At 52.3% G+C, this 21,183-nt stretch overlaps 10 protein-coding genes; 5 read left to right on the forward strand and 5 right to left on the reverse strand.

Annotated features, from left to right (window-relative positions):
* The first annotated feature begins 34 nt into the window (after positions 1 to 34).
* CHC_T00008609001 (NB-ARC protein) lies at positions 35 to 1,917 on the forward strand. XM_005711232.1 is given in 2 exon segments: positions 35 to 1,540; positions 1,541 to 1,917. The coding sequence occupies 1 exon segment, from the start codon at positions 35 to 37 to the stop codon at positions 1,538 to 1,540; it is 1,506 nt and encodes a 501-aa protein (XP_005711289.1). The 3' UTR covers positions 1,541 to 1,917.
* A 27-nt stretch (positions 1,918 to 1,944) lies between these two features.
* CHC_T00007575001 (hypothetical protein) lies at positions 1,945 to 2,097 on the forward strand. The gene has a single exon (XM_005711233.1). The coding sequence runs from the start codon at positions 1,945 to 1,947 to the stop codon at positions 2,095 to 2,097; it is 153 nt and encodes a 50-aa protein (XP_005711290.1).
* Positions 2,098 to 2,295, forward strand: CHC_T00007576001 (hypothetical protein). The gene has a single exon (XM_005711234.1). The coding sequence runs from the start codon at positions 2,098 to 2,100 to the stop codon at positions 2,293 to 2,295; it is 198 nt and encodes a 65-aa protein (XP_005711291.1).
* A 1,073-nt stretch (positions 2,296 to 3,368) lies between these two features.
* Positions 3,369 to 4,127, forward strand: CHC_T00007577001 (hypothetical protein). Its single transcript, XM_005711235.1, has 3 exons — positions 3,369 to 3,402; positions 3,599 to 3,674; positions 3,755 to 4,127. Exons 1-3 carry the CDS (start codon positions 3,369 to 3,371, stop codon positions 4,125 to 4,127), a joined length of 483 nt encoding a protein of 160 aa, XP_005711292.1.
* Positions 4,128 to 4,132: 5 nt separating this feature from the next.
* CHC_T00007578001 (hypothetical protein) lies at positions 4,133 to 4,444 on the reverse strand. Its single transcript, XM_005711236.1, has one exon. It carries the CDS (start codon positions 4,442 to 4,444, stop codon positions 4,133 to 4,135), a length of 312 nt encoding a protein of 103 aa, XP_005711293.1.
* An 86-nt stretch (positions 4,445 to 4,530) lies between these two features.
* CHC_T00007579001 (hypothetical protein) lies at positions 4,531 to 4,797 on the reverse strand. Its single transcript, XM_005711237.1, has one exon. It carries the CDS (start codon positions 4,795 to 4,797, stop codon positions 4,531 to 4,533), a length of 267 nt encoding a protein of 88 aa, XP_005711294.1.
* A 16-nt stretch (positions 4,798 to 4,813) lies between these two features.
* Positions 4,814 to 4,939, reverse strand: CHC_T00007580001 (hypothetical protein). The gene has a single exon (XM_005711238.1). It carries the CDS (start codon positions 4,937 to 4,939, stop codon positions 4,814 to 4,816), a length of 126 nt encoding a protein of 41 aa, XP_005711295.1.
* A 988-nt stretch (positions 4,940 to 5,927) lies between these two features.
* On the forward strand, positions 5,928 to 6,356 carry CHC_T00007581001 (hypothetical protein). The gene has a single exon (XM_005711239.1). The coding sequence runs from the start codon at positions 5,928 to 5,930 to the stop codon at positions 6,354 to 6,356; it is 429 nt and encodes a 142-aa protein (XP_005711296.1).
* Positions 6,357 to 9,889: 3,533 nt separating this feature from the next.
* CHC_T00007582001 (hypothetical protein) lies at positions 9,890 to 10,519 on the reverse strand. Its single transcript, XM_005711240.1, has one exon. The coding sequence runs from the start codon at positions 10,517 to 10,519 to the stop codon at positions 9,890 to 9,892; it is 630 nt and encodes a 209-aa protein (XP_005711297.1).
* Positions 10,520 to 16,337: 5,818 nt separating this feature from the next.
* CHC_T00007583001 (hypothetical protein) lies at positions 16,338 to 16,888 on the reverse strand. XM_005711241.1 is given in 2 exon segments: positions 16,338 to 16,513; positions 16,514 to 16,888. 1 exon segment carries the CDS (start codon positions 16,886 to 16,888, stop codon positions 16,514 to 16,516), a length of 375 nt encoding a protein of 124 aa, XP_005711298.1. The 3' UTR covers positions 16,338 to 16,513.
* Between the last annotated feature and the right edge of the window lie 4,295 nt (positions 16,889 to 21,183).

A 21,183-nucleotide genomic window follows, 5' to 3' on the forward strand; every position in this document is an offset into this window, starting at 1 on the left:
TCCCTCAGAATCCCCCGGGAAGCCCTTCTCGCGCATGAAGAAGAAGCGAGTGCGCCCCTCGCCCGCGCAGAACCCCCAGCCACGCCCGCCCGTCTTCTCTGTGCGTCCAAACCCCGCGCACTACCTCGTCTCCTTCCAGCCCGGCTCCACGTCGCCCGAGCAGCATGTCGTCTCGTTGCTCTTCGAGAACGATCGCCGCCTCGTTTGTTTAGTCGGCCTGCCCGGTTCCGGAAAGACCGTCGCCCTGCGGTCCGTTGCCCATTACGCCGCGGTGCACGCGCACTTCCGTGACGGCATCGCCCTCCTCGGCCTAGCCCCATCGACCACCCCCGCGTCTCTGCTTGCGGATCTATGCGAGCTGGTCGGCCGTATCGCGGGCGAGGCTCCAAAGAAGGACATCGAGCAGCAGCTGGCAAGCAGTAATTCACACATCGGCGCAATCGACGCCGTCGCAAACGCCCTCCGTCACCGCCGTGTCCTTCTCATCCTCGACAACGTGAGCAGCTCGCCCGGCATAATACTGCAGCTGCTCCAGCGCCTCACGCACGTAGCGATGGCATCCGCCTCGCTCCCGCCAAAGGCTAAGACGTCCAGGTTAGCGATATTGGCAAGCGCGCGGTCCGTGCTAGTCGCGCGGAAGATTGGAGGCAACTCTCTCGTGCACATCGACTTGCTGGACCCGTTGGGATCCACGGCGCGTGACATGCTGTGTGCTCATCTGGGTCTGCCCCGCGCGGAGCTGGACGCACACTGCGCAGTGCCTGCCGTGGGGGAGGCGCCCGCCAAAGTCGTGTTGCGCCGGTGCGCGGGACTGCCACTAGCAGTGGCGGTGGCGGGGGGCGCGGTGAAGAGACTGCTAGTGCAGGACGGGAACCGAGAAAGCATTTGGGCACATTATAGTGAGTATCTGACCAAGAGCTTTGAGCAGTTTGGACAGATCTCGCGCTTGTTCTCCAATGTTGCGGCGTGCGTAGATGCAATTGCGAAGTGGCCGTTGATTCTGCCCGTGCAGAATGCGCTGGCCGCGTTGGTGACCTTGCCGAGCGATACTGGAGTCTCAAAGGAGAAGCTCCAGAAACTCTGGGGGGTGTCCAATGAAGGGGAAGTGCTTGCCGCGATCGATGAGCTTGCCAATCAATGTTTGGTGAAGAGGATTATGCGAGATGGCAAGGTGTTGGGGATGAAAATCCCGTCGATCATCATGGACTACTGCAGGCACGAGGCGAAGAATTTGACCAAGCACAACCCGGCGAGCACGGCCGGGTTTCAACCGGTGGCGGCGAAAAAGGCGGGGGGCGGTGGCGCGAAGGAAAAGGCGAAACCGCGTACGAAACGCGGGCGTCCTCCCGGCGTGCGGGCAAGCGCGAAGATCCGCAAGACGAAAGCAACGGGAAACGGAGCGGCGGCGGTGGCAGCTGTTGGCATGGCGCCGGGCAAGCGGCGGGCGGCCGCGGAGCCGGGGGACTCGCTGATGTCGCACTTTTCCGGAACGGCGGCTGTGTTTCAAACGGGCGAGGCGGAGCGAGACAAGGAGTCGTGATTGGTTTTCGGTTTCTACGACCGCGGAGGGGCGCGACTGTCGTCCCTCTGCCGCAGCCTTCTAGTTCTGTACGCTTTTGTCGGGATGATCCTCGCTCTTGTACATTATAAGCCTTCCGACCCTCTCGCCGCGTGATGTTTTCGTGGACTTCTTGCGCCCGCATGTCGTTTGGCGCAAGCAACGGACAAGAGAATGGTCTACGAAAAAATGTGGGGGCCCTCTACCCGTTTCTACTTTAATACGGGGTCTCCTAAACCTTTTTCTGATGAAAGCGGTCAATTATGGCAAGTCTACGGTCCCTATAGTCATCCATCCAGCGATCGATACCCTTAAGCTCCTTCTTTGTCAAATTCCTAAACATCCACTCGCGCATGAGCTCCTCCGTGCCGACCCAGCGACACAGAATGACGATCATCTCACCCCTCTTATCATCATCGTTGCCCCATCTCTTCTTGGTGGTGAAGATCCTAGCAGCCTGCTTCTCCAGGTCCTTGTACTCGAAGGGGTTCCTGACCCAGCGATCGATCGTTCTCACCAACGCCTCGCTCTCACCGTGAATGTCGGCCAGCATCGCCGCCAGCGTGCGCCACCCGATCTCCAACGCCGCGAACGTGTCCGGGCCCGCCTCGTCCTCAAAGGTGCGCACGGCCTTGGCCATCTTGCGCACGGCCATCTCCAAGTGGACGTTGTTCTTCTCGCGCACCTTGAGAAACATCTTGTTAATCTCTTTGGTCTCCTTATCGAAGCCCACGTAGACGTCATCGAAGGCCTTCTGATTGACCATGTCATCGACCAAGCTGGCAGTCAAGGCGAAGCGCGCAAAGCCGTTCCACCACATCATGACGTCTGCGCCGTCCTCGTCGGTGAGGCCGCCAGCGGCGCGGCTCTCCAAGCTGGGCAGGATGTCGCCCCACATGTCGGCCATTTCGAGGCGCACGGCGTTGTGGACGAGGGCCAGGACGTTGGCGGCGTACTGGCCGCGTGCGAGGTCGTACGCGGTCAGGCGCAGCTCCGGGCGGTCGTCCACGATGAAGGAGGGGATGGCCGTCAGCGGCACGCGCGTGGGGAAAGGCGCCACCGCCGGCGTGGAGTCGCCAGGGCCCAGTGGCGCGGCAGAGGCCCCGGCCTCGTCCGGCGGGGAGAAATCGTCGGATGAGTTGGAGGGAGGCGCGGGGGGGTCCGAGGACGGCGAGTTGGAGCTGCCGCCGAAGAGCCAGCGGAAGACCATGTCTGGGAGTGAGAGAAGGGGGACGGGGAGGGGGCGGAGGGGCGGAGGGGCGTAGGGAGGTCAGAAAGGCGCAGATGGAGGAATGATGACTGTGTGGGGTGATGATGTGGGAAGATGATGTGGGAAGATGATGTGGGAAGATGATGAAGAAGCCGTTTAAGGTGCGCGGTCAAATTGGGTGCTCGCGCATTTTGCAGGTCTCATGTCTGAGATGTGACAAGAATTCGGTTATCGTTTTTTTTAGTTATTTGAGGAGCGAAAGCACTTTCCCCGTGGCTCCTGACATTGCCACGTGTAACAGGCTACCCTCATAGTCGCCCAGGCGCGTAGACCTGGCGGACGGCTCCGTGGACGTTGAATTTAAACGTTGAACACGTGTACACATGCACACGAAGACACGTCGTACACCTGTTTCCGTGGACACTGGTACACCTATCCCCACAAACCCGTAACTTGCCAGACCACACACCCAACTTGACCCTCCCGGCCAGCTCGCCTTGCCCAACGCCGATCCATCCCACTCCCCCCGCGTCCGCCTTCCCCCCCCACGTTTCGCCACGCCATACCGCCGCTCCCCCGTCGATGGGCGCGACCGCCTCGATGCCCGCCGCGCGCGCGGGCGCGTGGGAAGCGGGTCTCTCGCACGCGCACAAGGTCACGCGCCTCTACCGCGCGTCGCTGCGCACCAGCCGCGACTGGGCGATCGACTACGAGCTGTGGACCGCGGACGCCGCCAAGATCCAGGCCCGCTTCCGCGCCAACGCGGCCAAGAGCCTCACCGAGGGCCGCTTCCTCGTCGACAAGGGCATGCAGGAGCTCATGAGACACAGACACCCCGAGCCGTACATCCCCATCTACCAGCCGGGCAGTAGCTCGTACCAGCGCAACGTCCCGCCCCCGCCAGAGGTAGGTTGCCCGGGGCCTTCTTTCTCGCGCGGCAGCGAGCGCGGAACCGTACTGACTGTTTGGGTTTGCGCCTTGTGCAGCTCGCAGAGAGATCCATGCCGCCGCCGGACCAGTGCGTACAGTGATGCCGCGCGCGCTTTTGGCCAGTGTTTAGTAAAGTCTTTTTGCTCGCGTCTCTCAATTCGTCGCCTTCACACCCGATATCAATGCCCCCGCGCATCGCGTTCATTTTTGTCGCTGCAGGGGAACAGCTTGCTTCGCGGGCGAAGGACTGTAGGACCGGAAGCTCGCCGCGTCGCGAGGAGCTTCCTCGATTCGATTCGAAAGCAATCCATTTCACCACAGATCGCCGGAGGGCGCAGGACTTCTTTTGTTGAGAGATCCCGTCCGCGTTGGGCCCAGGGGCCGATGCTACACACTGTCACGGAGAAGACTGGGAGGGCAGAGGGTTAACACGTTCACCTTGAGTCGGTCGTAGTGGCGAAGAGATATTGAGGACCAGCCTTCATTTCGCCATACTGTTGTCGTCCCTTTTCTTCAGCAATTGCGTCCCTTTCAGGACCGTCATATATTGTTCCTACGAGCACATCCCGCCGCCCCCTAGCAGCTTTAAGTGCCGCCAGCACGGTTCGGAACGCATCCTGGATACTATCGCAAACTAGGATGCAGCGTCCGGAGTCGGACTCTTTCATCCCGAGAGTTGGACCTCTCCAAGTTCGCTCCCTCCCTCTGTGGATTCGATAAGTAGCAGCCGCACATATGCTGGACATGGTATTATCCAGCCCATACTCTAAGCAGTTCGGGCACAACGGGAAATTAGCCTCTTCACTGCCCAATCCATATGTAATCGGCGGTCCTACCTACTATGCTTGGTATTAAAGACATCCAATCGGTGTCCATGCAGCACGTCGTCGAGACGTGAATGTGCCGATCCCATGTCTTTGCAACTGTCCAAGCCCCCGTGCAGTTCCAACCTGAATATTCCTCTAGTGGTGCTCGCAGTACTTATAAGGTGTCTCATCTCTTCTGCGATGTCTTCGTGCGCAGTTGGGACGACGTGTGTAATCTTCGATCTGGAGTATCTTATGGGGACGTTGGTGAAAGCGAACAGTGTCCCCGCCATGGTGCCGTACCCCTTCCTAGCTTTGGTGACAGTGAGTTCGACATCGAGTGGCACCGTGTCGTGAATTAGCAGGATCTTCTCTCCCTTCTTCTAACCTGTGCAGGCTAACAAGCGGGTTCTTCATCCTGATTTGGGTGCCCATAAGGCCTTGATAAGACACCCCTGATAACCGAGGACTCAAAGTACCTTAGAGCAACCCCACCCCGCACCATCTATTTGATCAATAGAATTTCTGCTCACGATTTTCAACCCCACCGCGCAATTCTATCGCTTTCCGAAATCGAATACAGTAGAACCATTTCGGAATCTATCCGAGCGCCGATAGATTCCAAAAACGTTCTATCCGATGAATAGATAAGCGTGTGAGCCGAGTTCCAGCCAAATGTGCCTCCTTCGCCTCTTCGCAGACGATGTGTGACGTCTCGCCGCTGTCCGCACGAGCATTCAGCGATAGAGTTGCAAATATGCGTTGGGGGTTTTTGACGCGAATAGAATCCACACGAATAGATTGACGATTCGCCACAAAAATCTATTCGTGCAGCCGGCGAATAGTCAGCGTACACGTTTCATTTCTATCTGGCAATAGAATCGACGCGGTGGGGTTGCTCTTAGGAACGGCCCTGAGAGTTGTCGATCGGATCAGAACTGTAATCCTTACTAGGCGGGGAAGGAAGGTGGCTGACTGAGAGAGAAACATGAGAAACATTACCGGACCTCTTTCACCTGCATAATCCCGCACGTCAACATGTTCACAAAGCATGTCGCACAACGCATGTCGCACAACGCATGTCGCACAACGCATGTCGCACAAAGCATGCCGCACACAGCCACCAACCATCGTGCTGCAATTCGGAGAAGATCGAACAAGCTGTTCGAAAGAGGAACAACAAACCGCCCTGCTTTTGCTCGCAATTTCGCAAGGCACGCATGCACCCCACCAAAACATCTACGCTGTAAAAAATGCGCCTTCAAAACGTAGACGCCGACGTAGAGAGGCCAACGTAAAGAGCGATCAACCTCGCCCTACACCTCCGGCATCCCGCAACGGGCCATCGCCACCCCCGTCCGGACGTGCCCGTGCGGTTTCCGCCCCCCCCCGTGCGCACCGGTGACGTGTGCGCGCTGCGGGAATGTGGCGCGCCTCTCCCAGCGATACACTGCGAGGTGAACTGCATCCGTGCTCCTCCAGGCTGTCCACGCCGCCACAGAAGCCCGTCCTCCTCCTCCTCCTCCAAGCGCACGCACGCGAAGCGGCAGGAGCCTCGCCGCGAGCACGCCCCGCCACGCCCTCGGCCCAGCGCACACTCAACGCGGTAGATGACACAACGAACGAGGCGCTGGTACTTCTCTGTCCGTCCCACTGCTACTTCTCTGCCCCACCAAGAGAAACAACCTTCCCATTCTTTCATTACACCAAACCCGCACGAACTGCGTCCGCCGCCCGTTCCACCCTGCGAGCCGCGCCCCGCGCATGGTCACGACACCAGATCCCACGGCGCCGGCCTCTGCGTCATCCACGGGGGAGGCGCGAAGCGGTCCACCTTTCTCTGCGGAAATGAAGCGTCCTGCCCGCGCAGCCGCGGCGCGTGCGATGAGAAGTAGGGCGCGTGGGCGCGTGGGACAGTGCTCGGTGGCGTATGGAGGAGGTGCGTACACGCTCTTGCGCGGAGTGCGTGGGCGATCTAACGTAGACGAGTCGTGTGTGAAGATATGGCCTCGCCGCGTCTCGGCGCGCTCGCGGCATGCGTCCTCTGCAGAGTAGTTGTTCAGCCTTGGCAGCCTTTATTGCTGTCTTTTACTTTCCAAGCACTCTCGAGCTCATAATGCCACCCGAAAGTTATTGTACGGTGGTGTATGCAGGCCGTCTTCATGAAAAGTTGGCAGAAATGCTTCCCTTTTGTCGATGAAGCTACGACAAGTTGAATTAATTCCATCAAGAACCAGATCGTTGATCCGTTTCTGATCCTGCGATCCTTCAGGGCTGCACTACAATTATGAAATTCCTCTTTAGAATGAAGCGAGACAGTAGGGATTTGGGGAAGAGAAAAAGATGTCCTATGGAGTTAGAAGAAGACTTGCGAAAGGTCAAGAGCCTGATACTGTTTTTCACTACAAACAGACACTACTGACAGCGCTGCTAGATCTTTATAGAAAGGAGGTAGATGTCGCCAGAAAGAGAGAGAAAAAGAGAAAACCCAAGAATAAAAAGTTGTTTGTGCCATTGCCGCAACTTCGTCATCGCGCTGCTCTCGTGAGCAACTCCCCTCGTCCGGTGACGAGGAGACCGCGCACCAACCCAAGGCCTTATTTGATCGACACCTTTGCTTTGTTTGACGCCGGCACCGAAAAGTCGTCTTGACAGTAAGCTGTACGTTCATGCCGGACACATGCCGGTGCGGCACGTGTTACAATAAAAGCACATGTTCACGTCGTATTGAGGACTGTATTTATTCTAACTTCGCGCACTGTAGTCTCGTCAGACAGCGGGCGAAATATCTTTCAACCGCCGTGACGTCGTCACCCAAGCCTTGCCGACCTTCCAAAAGACGGGCTCACCTTCGTGAGATGGCAGTTGTCACTGTTGCATATGTTTGGCAATCCCGCAGACGCCGTCGTACAGCAGCACGGCACCCCACCCCATGACGACAGTGTCAGGGGGGGGGGGGGGGGGGGGGGGGGGCAGGTAAAAATGGAACGCGAAGAAGGCGTAGTTGGCGCCGCGCCATTCGATGTGTCTGTTGCGCACGACGGTAAGCGCGGGTGGAAGGGATTGCCGTTGCCGGATTTGTCCTTGTGGGTAGCGCGAGAGGGCTAGGTACCGGACTTGCCGCGTGCGAAACGGGATACTGCATTGCTCAAACGCGCTTAGATGGTCGCGGTTGGAAGAAGCGCGGCGGTTCTCCTGCGGATGCAAAGGGTTGCGACTGCAGTGGACGCGTGGTTTCGTGAGATGCGCACAGGAGGCTGTTGGGTTGGCCTGTACTGTAATCGACAACGTCCCCGCGTACTGTGCCCTTCGTAGTGTAACTATTTGACGTCAAGGTGTCAATTGCTTCTTCTTCTCCCACGCTATCAACATGGCAGTCGCGGGAGCGCCGGATCTGCTGTACGTTCATTCATGACAGTCGCGCCAAATTCAGAATTCTATAGGTGACATTTGCAGATAGTACGCGGGGTAGACTCGGACAGGCAATACAGTAGACTACCTAGCGGTACAAATACTGTAGGAGCAGAGGATATGGTGACGTGAAGTCGAACATAACGCAGTACGAGATATCCTTTACGATAGTCTTTAACATTATCTGCATGCACAGGTTGCATGTGCCTTGTGAGGCGCCAAACGAGAATGATCGCGACCAACCGCCTGGAAGCTTTATCCGTAATGGTACTGTGCTGCAATTCCTGTGCTGTACATGTATTGCTTTCTTTAGTCCGCGTAAGGTAAAGAACGCGCCTGTGGACTGAGACTGGATTGCAGATGCTTTCCGCAACTGACTGTGGGCAAGTAACACTTCTCGATGTCACAAAGGATGGCTTTTTCGTATCTCCGCCAACGTCTTCCACCCTACTGCACTTGCGGTCTGTTGCCTCACCCCTTTTACGGTATACTGTACCTACTCTCTATCTATAAGGGATAACGGGATATCGCGTGAGAGTACCAAAACTAGAGATTATTTTCAACCCTCCCTCCCTCTATTTTCTTGCGTCAAGAACGATGCAGCGTTTGTTGTATGTATAAAAGAGAAAGGGCCACATTCAGCCCGAGCATATCACATCGCACACGTGGGAGTGTGACAAACTGTTTTGAATAAAATCAGCATTGCGACGCATGCGCAAAGGACCGCCCTGCATGTTCGCGCCTCCCCGTCCCAGCCCCTGTCACCACTCTCAGCCTCTTCGGACTGTTTCGACTTCATGGCAGCCACCTCTACCGGTACATTTCGTTCTTGCTTCAACAGAGCATCTCAGTGCGAACACAGCCGCAGCAAGAAACGCAGAATCTACGCCTCGTTCTCGACCCTTCGCTTCCCTTGGAACATCCAGACCTTACCGTTGTTGGCCTATCCTCCAAGGAAAGAGGCGTCCACTCTCACAATGCCATCTATTCTATACATGTCCACGAGGGATGCAAGCGTCTTGTGGATGCCAAGCGCGTTTCTACAGTTTGTTTTTCTGGTCCTGCGGACAACTCCTTGCCTCGTCGTCAAAACAGTCCGTCGCATGCTTATCCTTGATCATTCGTCAATGGTCTACGAGTCCAACAGATACCACCCACCGCGCTCCCTTTCCTCTGTCAGCATGTCACCCCGCCCGCTCCCTCGCCCCAGCCGAAATAGAAACTTTGTTTACAAGCATCCGGAAAGTCACGTCTTGTACAGTAAGACCTCTTCATTCTCCCACTGTTGCACTCGTGACGTAGCCACACCGCGTACTTGCTCCACTTCATTACACTCCGCTTTCATCCGTAACTCTCCGTTGTCTGTCCCCATTCCATGATAACTTTACGCACGGCCTCGTCCAACACACTGCTATTAATCGTCACTACATCAATATTCGCGTGACCGCACTTTCACACAGAGCACTGTACTTATCACATCTCACGCTTCAACAGAATAAACCTATACGCACACACTTGTCTGCCTAAGCAACCTTCGCCCATCGATGCCCTGCGCGCCTTTCTTGCTTTACAGATGCGTAGCGTGAGCTTTCTTGGCTGTTCCAGGGCGGCACTCACTTATTCAATTCCTTCCAGACAACCATTTTGTGCTCACGCTGAACTTCGGTATTTAAACGACTTCGTTCTTCGCTGCGCCCTCACACGCTGTCAGCAGACGTGACTGTTAACACCGATACCCCTTGATCACCATCACCGCACAATCAACGCCCTCTTTCCCAAGATGGGTATCCCCCTCCCTTCGATGGTGGTCTTTGCCCTCCTCTCCCTCATCGTCCTTGCAACCACATCGCGAGCATCAGTCCACGAAGCCGCAAGCGCACCACCCGAGGTCGCATCAGCGTTGCGTCTCGCGGACGAGCTCTCCCGACAATCCGCCGATGCGCTAGTGGAATCCTCCATCACCGTGCGCCTGCGTCAAACCGCCCCCGGACGTCGTCGTCGCATCCGCGATCTGCAGCGCACAATCACCGGTTTAACGGAGCGGCTCCCCGAATTCCGGAGGGAACTACGGAAGGCGCAAGCAGAATTGCGGAGACGTGTGGACAACCTCGAATTTGCACGCAGGTGGCTACGCGTCAGCGTGCTATGCGACCGGAATGTGAAGAGGTTTATTCGCCAGTGCCCGAAGAAGAGGTTTGAAAGGCTCAACCGGGAAGTCTGTGAGCTCGTCAGTGAGGATTTGGAGTTTCTCAGTACAGTTTGCACAAGCGATTTTGATGGTGAAGAGGCCGTGGCACTGGCAAAGAGAAAGAGAGATGTGGCCAAGGCCAATGTGGTGACGAGCTCGAATGCGCTAATGAAGTTGAACGACAGAATTGACAGGGCTACCAGGAAGCTGAAGAGAGAACTGGGAAGTAATAGACCTAGACCGAGCAACGCTCCAAGACGGAGGGGAGGACGTGTATGACCTGCCGCAGGTACAGTATATTGCTCTGGAACGAAATTCATCTTTTCTAGGTAGCACTCGTATCGAATCCTGTCTATGCGGCAGGGTCTGCAAACGCATAACATGACCTGTACCAAGAATAAAGTATAGACGTTCATAGGGGGGAGGACAGTGCTTGAAATCTAGCCAGATATTGTACACGGCAATTTTTGGAATCTGATCGTTGAAGGTGCTCTTTGTGTGAATACAATGCGGCATGTTCGCCAAGAAATAGAGAAAGAGAGGTGACAGGCGACATTATTACGTCTATGATTCTTGTTCACCGCATGCAACCACCGAGGAGAGTGGTTTTACTCTCGTTCCCAGTTGTTGTTTATCGTGCAACCTTTTGTTACTCCGTAGTTCCCTTTCGAAGATAGTATAAGTAGGATGCCATTCCCCTACGTTTAGTGAAGAGGGGACATCTTTAACTTACCAACATAAACCCCACAAGCTTTACTTCAAGTCCAACACTCCGAATACGTCAGCGCCGTTTGCGCTGCCACCCTGCGCTGCCACCCCTCCCCCCCCCCCCCCCGACGAGAGTGTTACTCTTGTTTCTGTCCCGTCCGTTTGACGGGTTACGAACTACGCTTGTGTAACTACACTTTGGTTGTTGCTCAGACCTCTATAATGTTCTTCAAAAAGTAATTTCATTCATCCCATTCTCCAGTCTTCACTCCAAGTTCCATTTCATGTAACAGTTAAGGATCAAGCAACGAACAATGAGGAACGCTGGAGCATTGAAACTAATATGCATAAAAAATTTCCTCCGCAGCACAAAACACCCTCAAGTGGAGTATCTATATCCAGAAGGTACTTGGCGCGGGGAAATCGGTTGAGGGCCCCTTCTAACCATTCTTTCTATACGAAAACTCCGCAGCAAACCCCCCAAAAAAACACCGGTACTTCTGAAGCATGAATCTAAAGGCGGGCCTGGATACCAGGTGTGGGTCAAACCTTTTGTCTACATGACAACTCTCTGATCCCCCACAACTCAGTGTGTACTTACAAGACCGGTTTTCTTGCCGTCGTTAAGGCATACCTCTTCGTTATGCTATCGACCTGAAAACTATCGCGAAAGATAGCTGATCCCGATTCTCCCTCATAAATTTCCTCTGGTAGAAATAGTCTGCTGCACGAAAACGAGACTTACAAGCAGCAAAATTCAACCGAAACAGCTACATGCGATCGGAAAAAGAAGAAACGCCAGTAGTATAAAAAATGCATGCATGTCGTGTGGCGGTCCTTTTCTATCGTACCTGTGCATATATCATGGCGAGTGCTCCAGGTTGTGTACATGTCGACAGATACGCGGATTGCGTCGCGGTTTTCAGAGCAGAGAAGCGTGGTTACTGGCGTTTAGTGCTTACAGATACGTTGCATTGTGTGGCGAAGGTAGATTTTTTTTGTACAGTGGACCCTACGCATTAGTGCCGCCCTGTGTGAATACTCAAAAAAACAGCGCTAATCTGGAGCGGCAGTGATCAGTTGTGTGAACCATTGCCAGTCCAAAACTCTGTAATTAAAGTCTGTTGTTGTTTCCGACCCTCGCTCTCATGCCTCTAGCTTCCAAAAAGGCTCGTTTCGCAGACCTCAAATGTGATAAAGCATTGCTCACATCGTACTCCACACCCAGACTCTCCAAAGATCCGCACAACCCTGCCAGAGAGGGAGGTGACGACGTCGTCAGTGACACGTGGCACGACACGTGTCTGCCAATCTTGGGCGGCACTAATCATTGTGTGGCAGTAACAAAAGCGGCACTATTGTGCGTCCCCCCCTGTACACGTGTAGTAGAATAGGACGCTGCATTGGGCAGTCAACCCTCGATACAATACAAGTTGTATACCGTAACGGTGCCGTAACGTACAACGGTATTGTAATGGCATGAGCAACGGAGCAGTAATCTTCTTTCCATGGACAGGGGGTCCCACGCAATAGTGCTATACCGGAACAGACCTCGACATATGGCACTATTGCGTGAATGGCACTATACTGAAAGCGCCAAAACACAATCATTTACATACAGTTGTGTCTGATCGCTCGCATCAAACAGGACATGTCCTGTTTGAAGCGAGCGATCAGAGATGCCAGGCTTTGAAGCGGAATTCTACTGTACCTCTCAATAGGCGACAGCTGCGAACGTCCCTGCCTCCCCCCCTGTCCGCTCTCTCCCTTGCACTCGCTCTACCCCTCCCTCCCTGCGGCGCCCCGCCCAGATGTTCTCTGCCAAAGTCAAGCAGCAGATCCCGTGCCCGCTGTGCGTGATGCGGGGCTACGGGCTGTGCGACATGTGCAGCGGGCACACGTGTATGAACACGTGTAGGAAGTATGATAACCGTGCCAAGGCGTTTTGCATAGCACTAATGCGTGGGAAGCACTACTCAAAGTGGCACTATTGCGCGACCCCCCCTGCACTGTAATACATTTTGCAATGTAAGAGGGTTCCGCAAAATCGTGCAAGATGTAGCGTAGAAATTAAGCGTAGAAATTAAGCTTCTGGGGGGAGCTACTGTACAGTTGAAAAAGGGTTAGTCATGATTGGGCAAGGGATCGGCTGCTGGACGTCTACGGCTACAGAGTGGGTATGATAGTTCTGAGGAAAGAGGTTCAGGGATGGTTGTGGCGATAAAGAGGAAGGCGAATAGGCCAGCAAAGAAGCTGGGCTTGTGCCTGTCTATCTTTCATGGCTATGCTCTACTGCCGCTTAAGTGTTATGCTGCCGCCTGCCCTCGCGTCCGTTGGAAACGGGCTAAAACTTACTACGAATTGCGTCCGTAGTCGTCGTGTGTCCAATGCCGCATTTTGCCACCTTCGCATTCCGCCGCGCATGGCTTGTGAACCATCCCCGCTTTTTCTCCCACGCATTTCCCTGTCTGCAATTCATTTCCTCGTATTACTTATGCCGCTGTCCTGCTCTTTCTGTCTTCGGTAGCTGAGCTCCTATTCTGAAACGCGTCCTTTGCCACTGTCCGCTATCAGCACCCCTTCGCCTCGTAGCGCTCGCAATTTGGGTTTGGAGTCCAAACCCAAATTGCGATCTTCGCTCACTGATCCAAAGCTACATTGGTTTTAACTTAAAACCAATGTAGCTTTGGATCAGCGCCGTTTGTCTCCATACTGTTGTTAAAACTTTTAACAACATTATGAAGACAAACGGCGACGTGCTGTAATGAAGACAAGACAGAATCATGGCGTCTTACAGTGGGGGCTCTCACAAAACTTGAAGTGTCAACACTCTGAAGTTCAGAGTGTCAGGCCGCACTCATACTGACAGACTGTCTCCAGCCTGTACAGTATAAGTAGGGATAGACGACACCGACGTCCAGTGAAGGAGAGCACAGAGTTTCCTGATTCACGGAGAGGGCATGTGACAGGTAAACAAGGACGTTCTACATCCATAGTTGCCGACTAGCGAGCCCCTCAAGTTTCGTTCTCTGATGATGAACTGACGACTACCATCGCCACCATCAAAGCAAGCATATCTCTATTTTACATTCCAACAGCGGCTAGTTGTAAATAAAGCAAAGATACTTTTTGATGAGCAAGGCCTCTACAGGCACTGGTTTTCTAGGAGAACAAAAAATCTTTGCTTCCGGACACATTTCACAATCACGCACAAAATAGAGCGAACATTTACTGCAACCAAACCTGTGGAAACTTAGCGTCAGAGTCTATTTACCTGATGGAAAACATCCTGCTGAGTAAAACGAACAACACATACAGACGGGACACGACAAGGGAGTTCGTTATGATATGGAAAAAGGGAGGAGCAAGCACATGCATCTCGTATTCGCTTGAAATTGGTCTCTGCCATCTAGGGAACAACTGCTTCTTTGTCGGATTTCCATCGGTTGAGATATTTTTTATTGCAAAGGCATCCGAGGTAGCGACGTAGATACATGGGAGCTACCCAAGGTGGGGAGCTTCCAGTCTGGTCCAGGGGGGAAGGTGCTACTGATTTTATTGGCATTTACACCCCCGTCGGCATGCTTTATGCTAAATGGTTATTCTTGAGCGAGTCAGATACCCCTTTCTCAACCCTGAATATAAGATACAATTTACACTATAAGCAACGTTAATGCTTGTGCTTCAAATATTGGACACTTACCTAGTGTCTAGGTGACAAATGGCCTCATATGAGGCCATTTGACCTCATATGAGGTCACTTTTCAACTTAATTTTTCTCGACTTGTGCGAGCTGAACAAAAAGGAAAAAGATACTCTCGCCACCGCAGTTGACTTCTGCGCTTTGGAAGGGTGGAGCTTGGTGAGATCTGCACGTCCTTTCCAGGCTTTTTGAGAATACCTAAAGAAGAAGCTTTTTTAAAGAACATCAAAACGTTTTTTGTTGATATCTTCGAAACCAAAACGCCTGTTTAAAATATCATCCGATTGTTGAAACTATATTAGATTCTTAGTATTTCTGTGTATTCATAACTGCTATCCCGATGTTTTGCAGGAAGCTATTACCGAGGGAATATTGGTTAAAGAAATGGTGTCTAAACTGATTTTATAAAATTTCGATTTAATGTATACATTTTTGCAAAAAAAAACCCGGCCTCATATGAGGCCAAGCCTGACCTCATATGAGGCAAATTGCCGGTCGTCTAGACACTAGGCACAACCCTTCCGGCAATAGGGTTATCCGCAAAAGTTGCATTGATGGAAACACCCGCAGTTCCCAGCCACCAGCGTGGTGGCTGACTTAAACTTCCAGAACATCACAGTGCTCTGTTCCCCAGAAGTAACTTGGTAGTGAGTTCCGGATTTACACTCCTAAAGTAAACATGCCCTTTGTGAATAGTTGAAGTGGTGTTCCCTCCTTCGATCAAGAAGCGTATGTCGATGTCGATTAGAATCAAATTGGGACGCGAAGGATAAGGGCGAGAGTGCAGTGGTTGAAGTCGCGACAAAGAGCAAGTCAGTATGGAGTAGATGAGATCAAAAGTTTGTTTTTCAGTATGCGCTTAATGTGGCAAGGGGACATGCCGTTGAGAGGATTTTGGCCATCGTCGCGCAGTCCGTCCACTACCCGTATAGTGCACTACCTCAAGGGGAGAGGTCAATGTGCCAATGAAAACTGTGAAAAGCTATTTGCAAATAAGAATACCATTCTTGCTCTATCGCATTATCCCTCGTCTAAAACAAATCATGCGCAAACGTCGCCTTCAGAAAAGGAAAAGGAGTTACCTCCTTTCGACGTCTACTAATCGGATGCTTCTGATACTGGGCTAAGTACATGAATAATCAGAAAAAAGCTCTCCCAGCGCCGTACCTACTGTAAACTAGATGATGTTTGTGGTGTTTCGGATCTCTATGATGAATGATTGCACATCAGGGTACATGCTAAGACTTTAAAGGTGCAGCGCACGCGGGGAGATCGAGGTAGTGCCTCAAAGAAGATATTTTTGTAGGTTCGCATTCTTTCGCAGCCAATAGTTGGTAGTTGCCTTCCATCTGGTGCCGCTCATGGCCATAGTACGGCTGGTGGACAAACATTCAATTTCTGTGATGTATGGAAGATAAGGATGTAACGGAAGAAGGGAAAACCGTTGCGGCCAGCGCGCACGTTCTGGTATGCAGAGTTGAGTGGTTGTTTGTCGCATGACGACCACATAGAGATAATTTTATAAAGTTACTATGTGTACGGAGTGGTGGGAAGGAGCGCAGAGATCGTGAAAAATGGCATTAGGTGGTGGGAGGGCCCGCAGAGATTCGTGAAAAATGGCATTGTGTCCTCCGTGGAATAGGAAGAATGGATACAGTAGCACACATAAGAATCCCCCCTGATGCTGACATGTGACTAACCATGTGCAAGCAATAAGACGCGATTTGTCCATTTTGCATGGGGCCAGTTGGAAATGAATCATAGAGGTGTGAAAGGCCATCTAAATCCATTTCTTTAAGAAGAGAGGATCGGCCCCTTTCATGTCGACAAAGTCACAGCCACACGCATGCAACATCTCACATTTACGTCAAACATAGCAATCAGTCGACCACGGTCTATTACTCGACGGACGACATCCTGATTAAACAACCAAAGGAAACCTAAAGATGAAAGACATGGTATCATTCATTCAAGTTGCTGATCATCGGTAGGGGCTCAATTACCTAGGAATTCTTCTGCACGACTTTTTAGCTTGGATGCAGTCAGCTCTGCATACCCAGATTCGCCCTCCGTAGACGGTAATTTTAACGCACAACACATTCCGAGTAGGGCAATTACTGCAGTGAAAGTTCGAGGGGCAACTGGAACTAGATACACAGGACGACGCTGCAAACAGTCTTGCTGCCGCTTCATTAGAAGTACTGAAGCCGATTGTGATCCTGTCGGCGAGGCATCGACACGGAACTCTGCCTGCCTGTCTGCCAGAATTCTCAGTTTCTGGCCATTCCTTGGCCAGTAGATCCTTGTAGCCACCTCCGTCTTCAGCGGTAGCTAAGGAAATCAGTAGCACAAGAATTGCGATGAGCTTGAACATGACACTTTCGATTAAGAGAAGTCTGATGTAGTCGGCAGTGAGAGTGGATGGGATAAGAGGTGAGAGAATAGGAGCTTTAGCTTTATACTGCGAGATTCGCCCTAGTTGGTGGTGTGTGTGGGTGAGGTTGCTCTCAAGGCCACGTCCGCAGGGACATAGTTCGGTACTCGTATTCACTGCTTCATGAATAATCAGAAAAAAGCTCTCCCAGCGCCGTACCTACTGTAAACTAGATGATGTTTGTGGTGTTTCGGATCTCTATGATGAATGATTGCACATCAGGGTACATGCTAAGACTTTAAAGGTGCAGCGCACGCGGGGAGATCGAGGTAGTGCCTCAAAGAAGATATTTTTGTAGGTTCGCATTCTTTCGCAGCCAATAGTTGGTAGTTGCCTTCCATCTGGTGCCGCTCATGGCCATAGTACGGCTGGTGGACAAACATTCAATTTCTGTGATGTATGGAAGATAAGGATGTAACGGAAGAAGGGAAAACCGTTGCGGCCAGCGCGCACGTTCTGGTATGCAGAGTTGAGTGGTTGTTTGTCGCATGACGACCACATAGAGATAATTTTATAAAGTTACTATGTGTACGGAGTGGTGGGAAGGAGCGCAGAGATCGTGAAAAATGGCATTAGGTGGTGGGAGGGCCCGCAGAGATTCGTGAAAAATGGCATTGTGTCCTCCGTGGAATAGGAAGAATGGATACAGTAGGCCTTTTCGACAAATACGTGCATACTAGGTCTTTCTCGCAAAGACTGGGAAACTACGCAATGACGGGTGAGGTGTATATTGTTTGATTGGCATCAGATGGGACTAACGCTTACAATAGAGCTCGAATTCAGTAGCTTTGTAAATGTGAAAACACTAAGCAGTGTGCAGAGAACGGCGTTTGTAGGTGAAAGACTTTATTTTTTGCAATTGACGCAATCGTTGCGCAAACAGGAGCAAATTGCGCAAAAGAGCAAGCATAAAGAAAGAACAACGAGTTTGAGCACTGACACAGTAAGCAGTGGCGTACTTCGAAGCATACTAAGTGTTAAGTATGTCCAGCATCGCCCCCGCGCCCATCTCTTCACCTCTTCCATCCGCACCCAGCGCCGAGGACATGCGTGCAGCACGTTTCGCGCGGTAGAGCTTCTGCGAAGCTTTACGCTTTTCAGCTTTTTTGACGCCGATCTCAGTCAGTCGCCGTTTGTACTGCTTGGCGTGTAGACCGTCGACATCCCTCAATGGGTGCCATTTGGCATGCAAATTTGTCAACGCAACGCACAATTTGAAAACGTGGTCGTAATGCTTCTCATCCCACCTCCATCTATTGGCTATTACAGCCCATAGCGTATAGAGCCGCCCGAAGTAGTTCTCTACAATAATGCGGTCAGAACTAATGTTTCGGTTTGTCCGCTGCTCTTCCGAAGTGAGCATTCCTCCCTTTGGCTTTTTCTTCGGACTTATTGCCCTAATGACATCTGCTGCGCCCTGATAACCTTTGTCCATCAAAACAGCCCAAAGCCCCTCATCTTCCTCCGCCAACGGACCAACATCTGGAAAGTTTTCCATTTCCTCTCGGGTTTTTGCCAGTGCTGAACCATGCCACTGGACGTTGTCCCTGAAGATTGTTAAGTCTGAAACAGAGCCTGGCTGATGTGGCGTTGCTCCAATTGCGATGTCGTTTGGCAATACCGATACCTCGGACTTGTACCCATACATTTTGTGCTTGTTACTGAAGTAGGTTTTGCTCTCTTCGTGATTTCCGGATGGCCTGTTGCATGCCTGGAAGGTGAAATCCGTAGCATACAGTGCAAACTTGTAGTGCTTGAAGGTCTTCTTCTCATGCAGAAGACGTTGCATGGTCTAACGCTTCTCATACTTGATCACCGCCAGATCATACAGTACATCCACGATCCTCTCGACAAACCCTAGAATCATGCGCTCAAATGTTGGGCCTTTGACGCCGAACATCTTTCCATTAAAGTCCCAATTTCCACTGTGCTTCAGCGTGGAAAGTATCATAAAGAACACGTCTTTCGGTTGATGCTGGCATTTTCGACCCCGACCGCAATTCCAGTCCGTAGTGATTGCATTCTTGAGAATGTTCCAGATTGCGTTGAACTCTAGAAGAGAAAAGTTTGTCATTTCAAGAACAGCGCCGGCTCCCCCAGACGCAATGAAGGCGTCCATGACTGGCGAGTCTGAATCTTCGACATCGGAGTCAGTGTCAGTGGCTTGACTGTCTGGGAGAAATACAGCGAGATTTTCCTCACGCTCCGCCCGTTTCTCGGCGAGTATCTTCAGAACATTTCCAGCCTTCGTGGGGGTGACGTATTCTATGGTGGTTGACGGCAGTTGAGAGCGGATCAGGGCCGGTGAGAGCGGATCAGGGCGGGTGAGGACGGGTGGGGTGTGGGTGAGGGTGGATGAGGGCGGGTACGTGCGAGTGCGGGCGCGGGTCAGGGCGGTTCAGGGCGGGTGTAGGCGGGTCTGGGTGTGTAAGGGCGCCGGTTGGGCGTGCGTGGGGGCTGGTGGGATGAGTGAGGGCGGGTGAGGATGTGCGGTGACAAGAAGTGGCGTCCTGCTCGCTTTATATAGGCTCGCGGGCGCCTGAACAGTTCGTAGTTAGGGACAGAGTCCGTTTTGTTCCTGACAGTGTAGAGTGTTTGAGTTGCAACTCTTTTGGCGGCAAGAGCGGCATACGTGGTCTTTGCATGATGACTGTGTCGTTTCTGTAAAGAGTCGATCTTAGGGGGCTTTGGTTGTGTATTTACCCAATGATAATGTCCATATAAATTGTACATTTGCTTTATGCAAAAACACAGTGTTTACCACAAAGATGCCGCTTTCGCATATGTGACGATCTTCTGCGCAACGTCTGAGTCGATTGGTATGCTACCCTACTGTTGTACCAATCGACGTGTCCTCTAATATACAGAGCGATAACTGCACTAAAGGTCTAATGCGCGACTGAGAATTTGGCAATTAATTAGCACAATTTGTAGCCATTTATTTTTCGGGTTGGAAGTGATTCATTACAGAAGTATTCAATGGCACTGTAGTCATTGCCTCATATATCAGCATCGGGGTCGCGATCTGGCATTCCAGCTCTGTGCAACTGCAGGGACATGCGCCTCGCACGCTTCCGACGATAGCGCTCCTGGGACTGCCGTCGGCGCTCTACGTGTTCCACACCGATGTGGGGATCCTTCAGGGAAAAGAGATTTGCCAACAAATCCCACTGCCCGCTGTGTTTTAGGGTAGTGAGCGTCATAAACAAGACGTCCTTTGCCGAATGCGGTGACTTGCGCCCTCGACCACAATTGTAGAGGGTTGTGATAAAATCTCTGTAGTTTGCCCAAATGATTGTGAACTCCTCTGGATCAAAATTGATCATGCTGACAATTGCTCGCCCTCTGCCGCGCTCGTAGAACCGATCAAAGATCGGGCTGTCAGAGTCGCTTTCTTCATCTGAATCGGAGACGTCAGGCTGAACTGAGAATTTCTCAAGCTCGTTCTGACGCTCCACTGCAGCGTCAGCAAGAATTTGCAGAGCGTTGGCGGCGTCAGCTGAGGAATAATTCTGCATGTCGGTGTGCCGGAGTCAAGAGAGCAGAGGCCGGAACAGATCAGAGGGGCAGGAGGGGGACAGAGGAGCCGGTCGGCGTTGCAGGGGGGATGAGGAAGCAGATCGTGGAAGCCAGAAGGGGGTGGAGGAGCGGATCGGGGGAGCGAGTGTGGGGTGGAGGAGCAGGTCGGAGGGGCAGATGACAGATGGAGGAGCATGTGGGAGGGGCGGGTTTGGAGATTGTGGAGTGGATTGGGGGGCCGGGGGGGTGTAGCGGCTCCGATACGGGCGAAGGGGTTTTGTTATTGTCGAAAGACTTGGGCATTTGACAAAAGCCTCCGTCAGGGAATGGGGTGGCCTGAGGCTGCTCAATCACAATAAGCGCATGAAGCTACCACGTAATTGTGGTCGTGCTGCCCCTTGCTGTAGAATAGCTGCGTACTGAATCATGGCACTGTAAATATGTACTGTTGGAAACGTATCCAATTGTGGGTGTATTTTATTGATGATGATTGATTCTTACGGCTTATACCCCAGAACTACGTGGAAGGCCTACTGTTGAGATAATGATCGAATCAGTAGGCCTTCCACGTAGTTATGGGGTATAAGCCGTAAGAATCAATCATCATCAATAAAATACACCCACAATTGGATACGTTTCCAACAGTACATATTTACAGTGCCATGATTCAGTACGCAGCTATTCTACAGCAAGGGGCAGCACGACCACAATTACGT

The sequence above is a fragment of the Chondrus crispus genome, genomic scaffold, assembly GCF_000350225.1.
Source record: "Chondrus crispus Stackhouse genomic scaffold, scaffold_79, whole genome shotgun sequence".
Classification (NCBI taxonomy): Eukaryota; Rhodophyta; class Florideophyceae; order Gigartinales; family Gigartinaceae; genus Chondrus; species Chondrus crispus.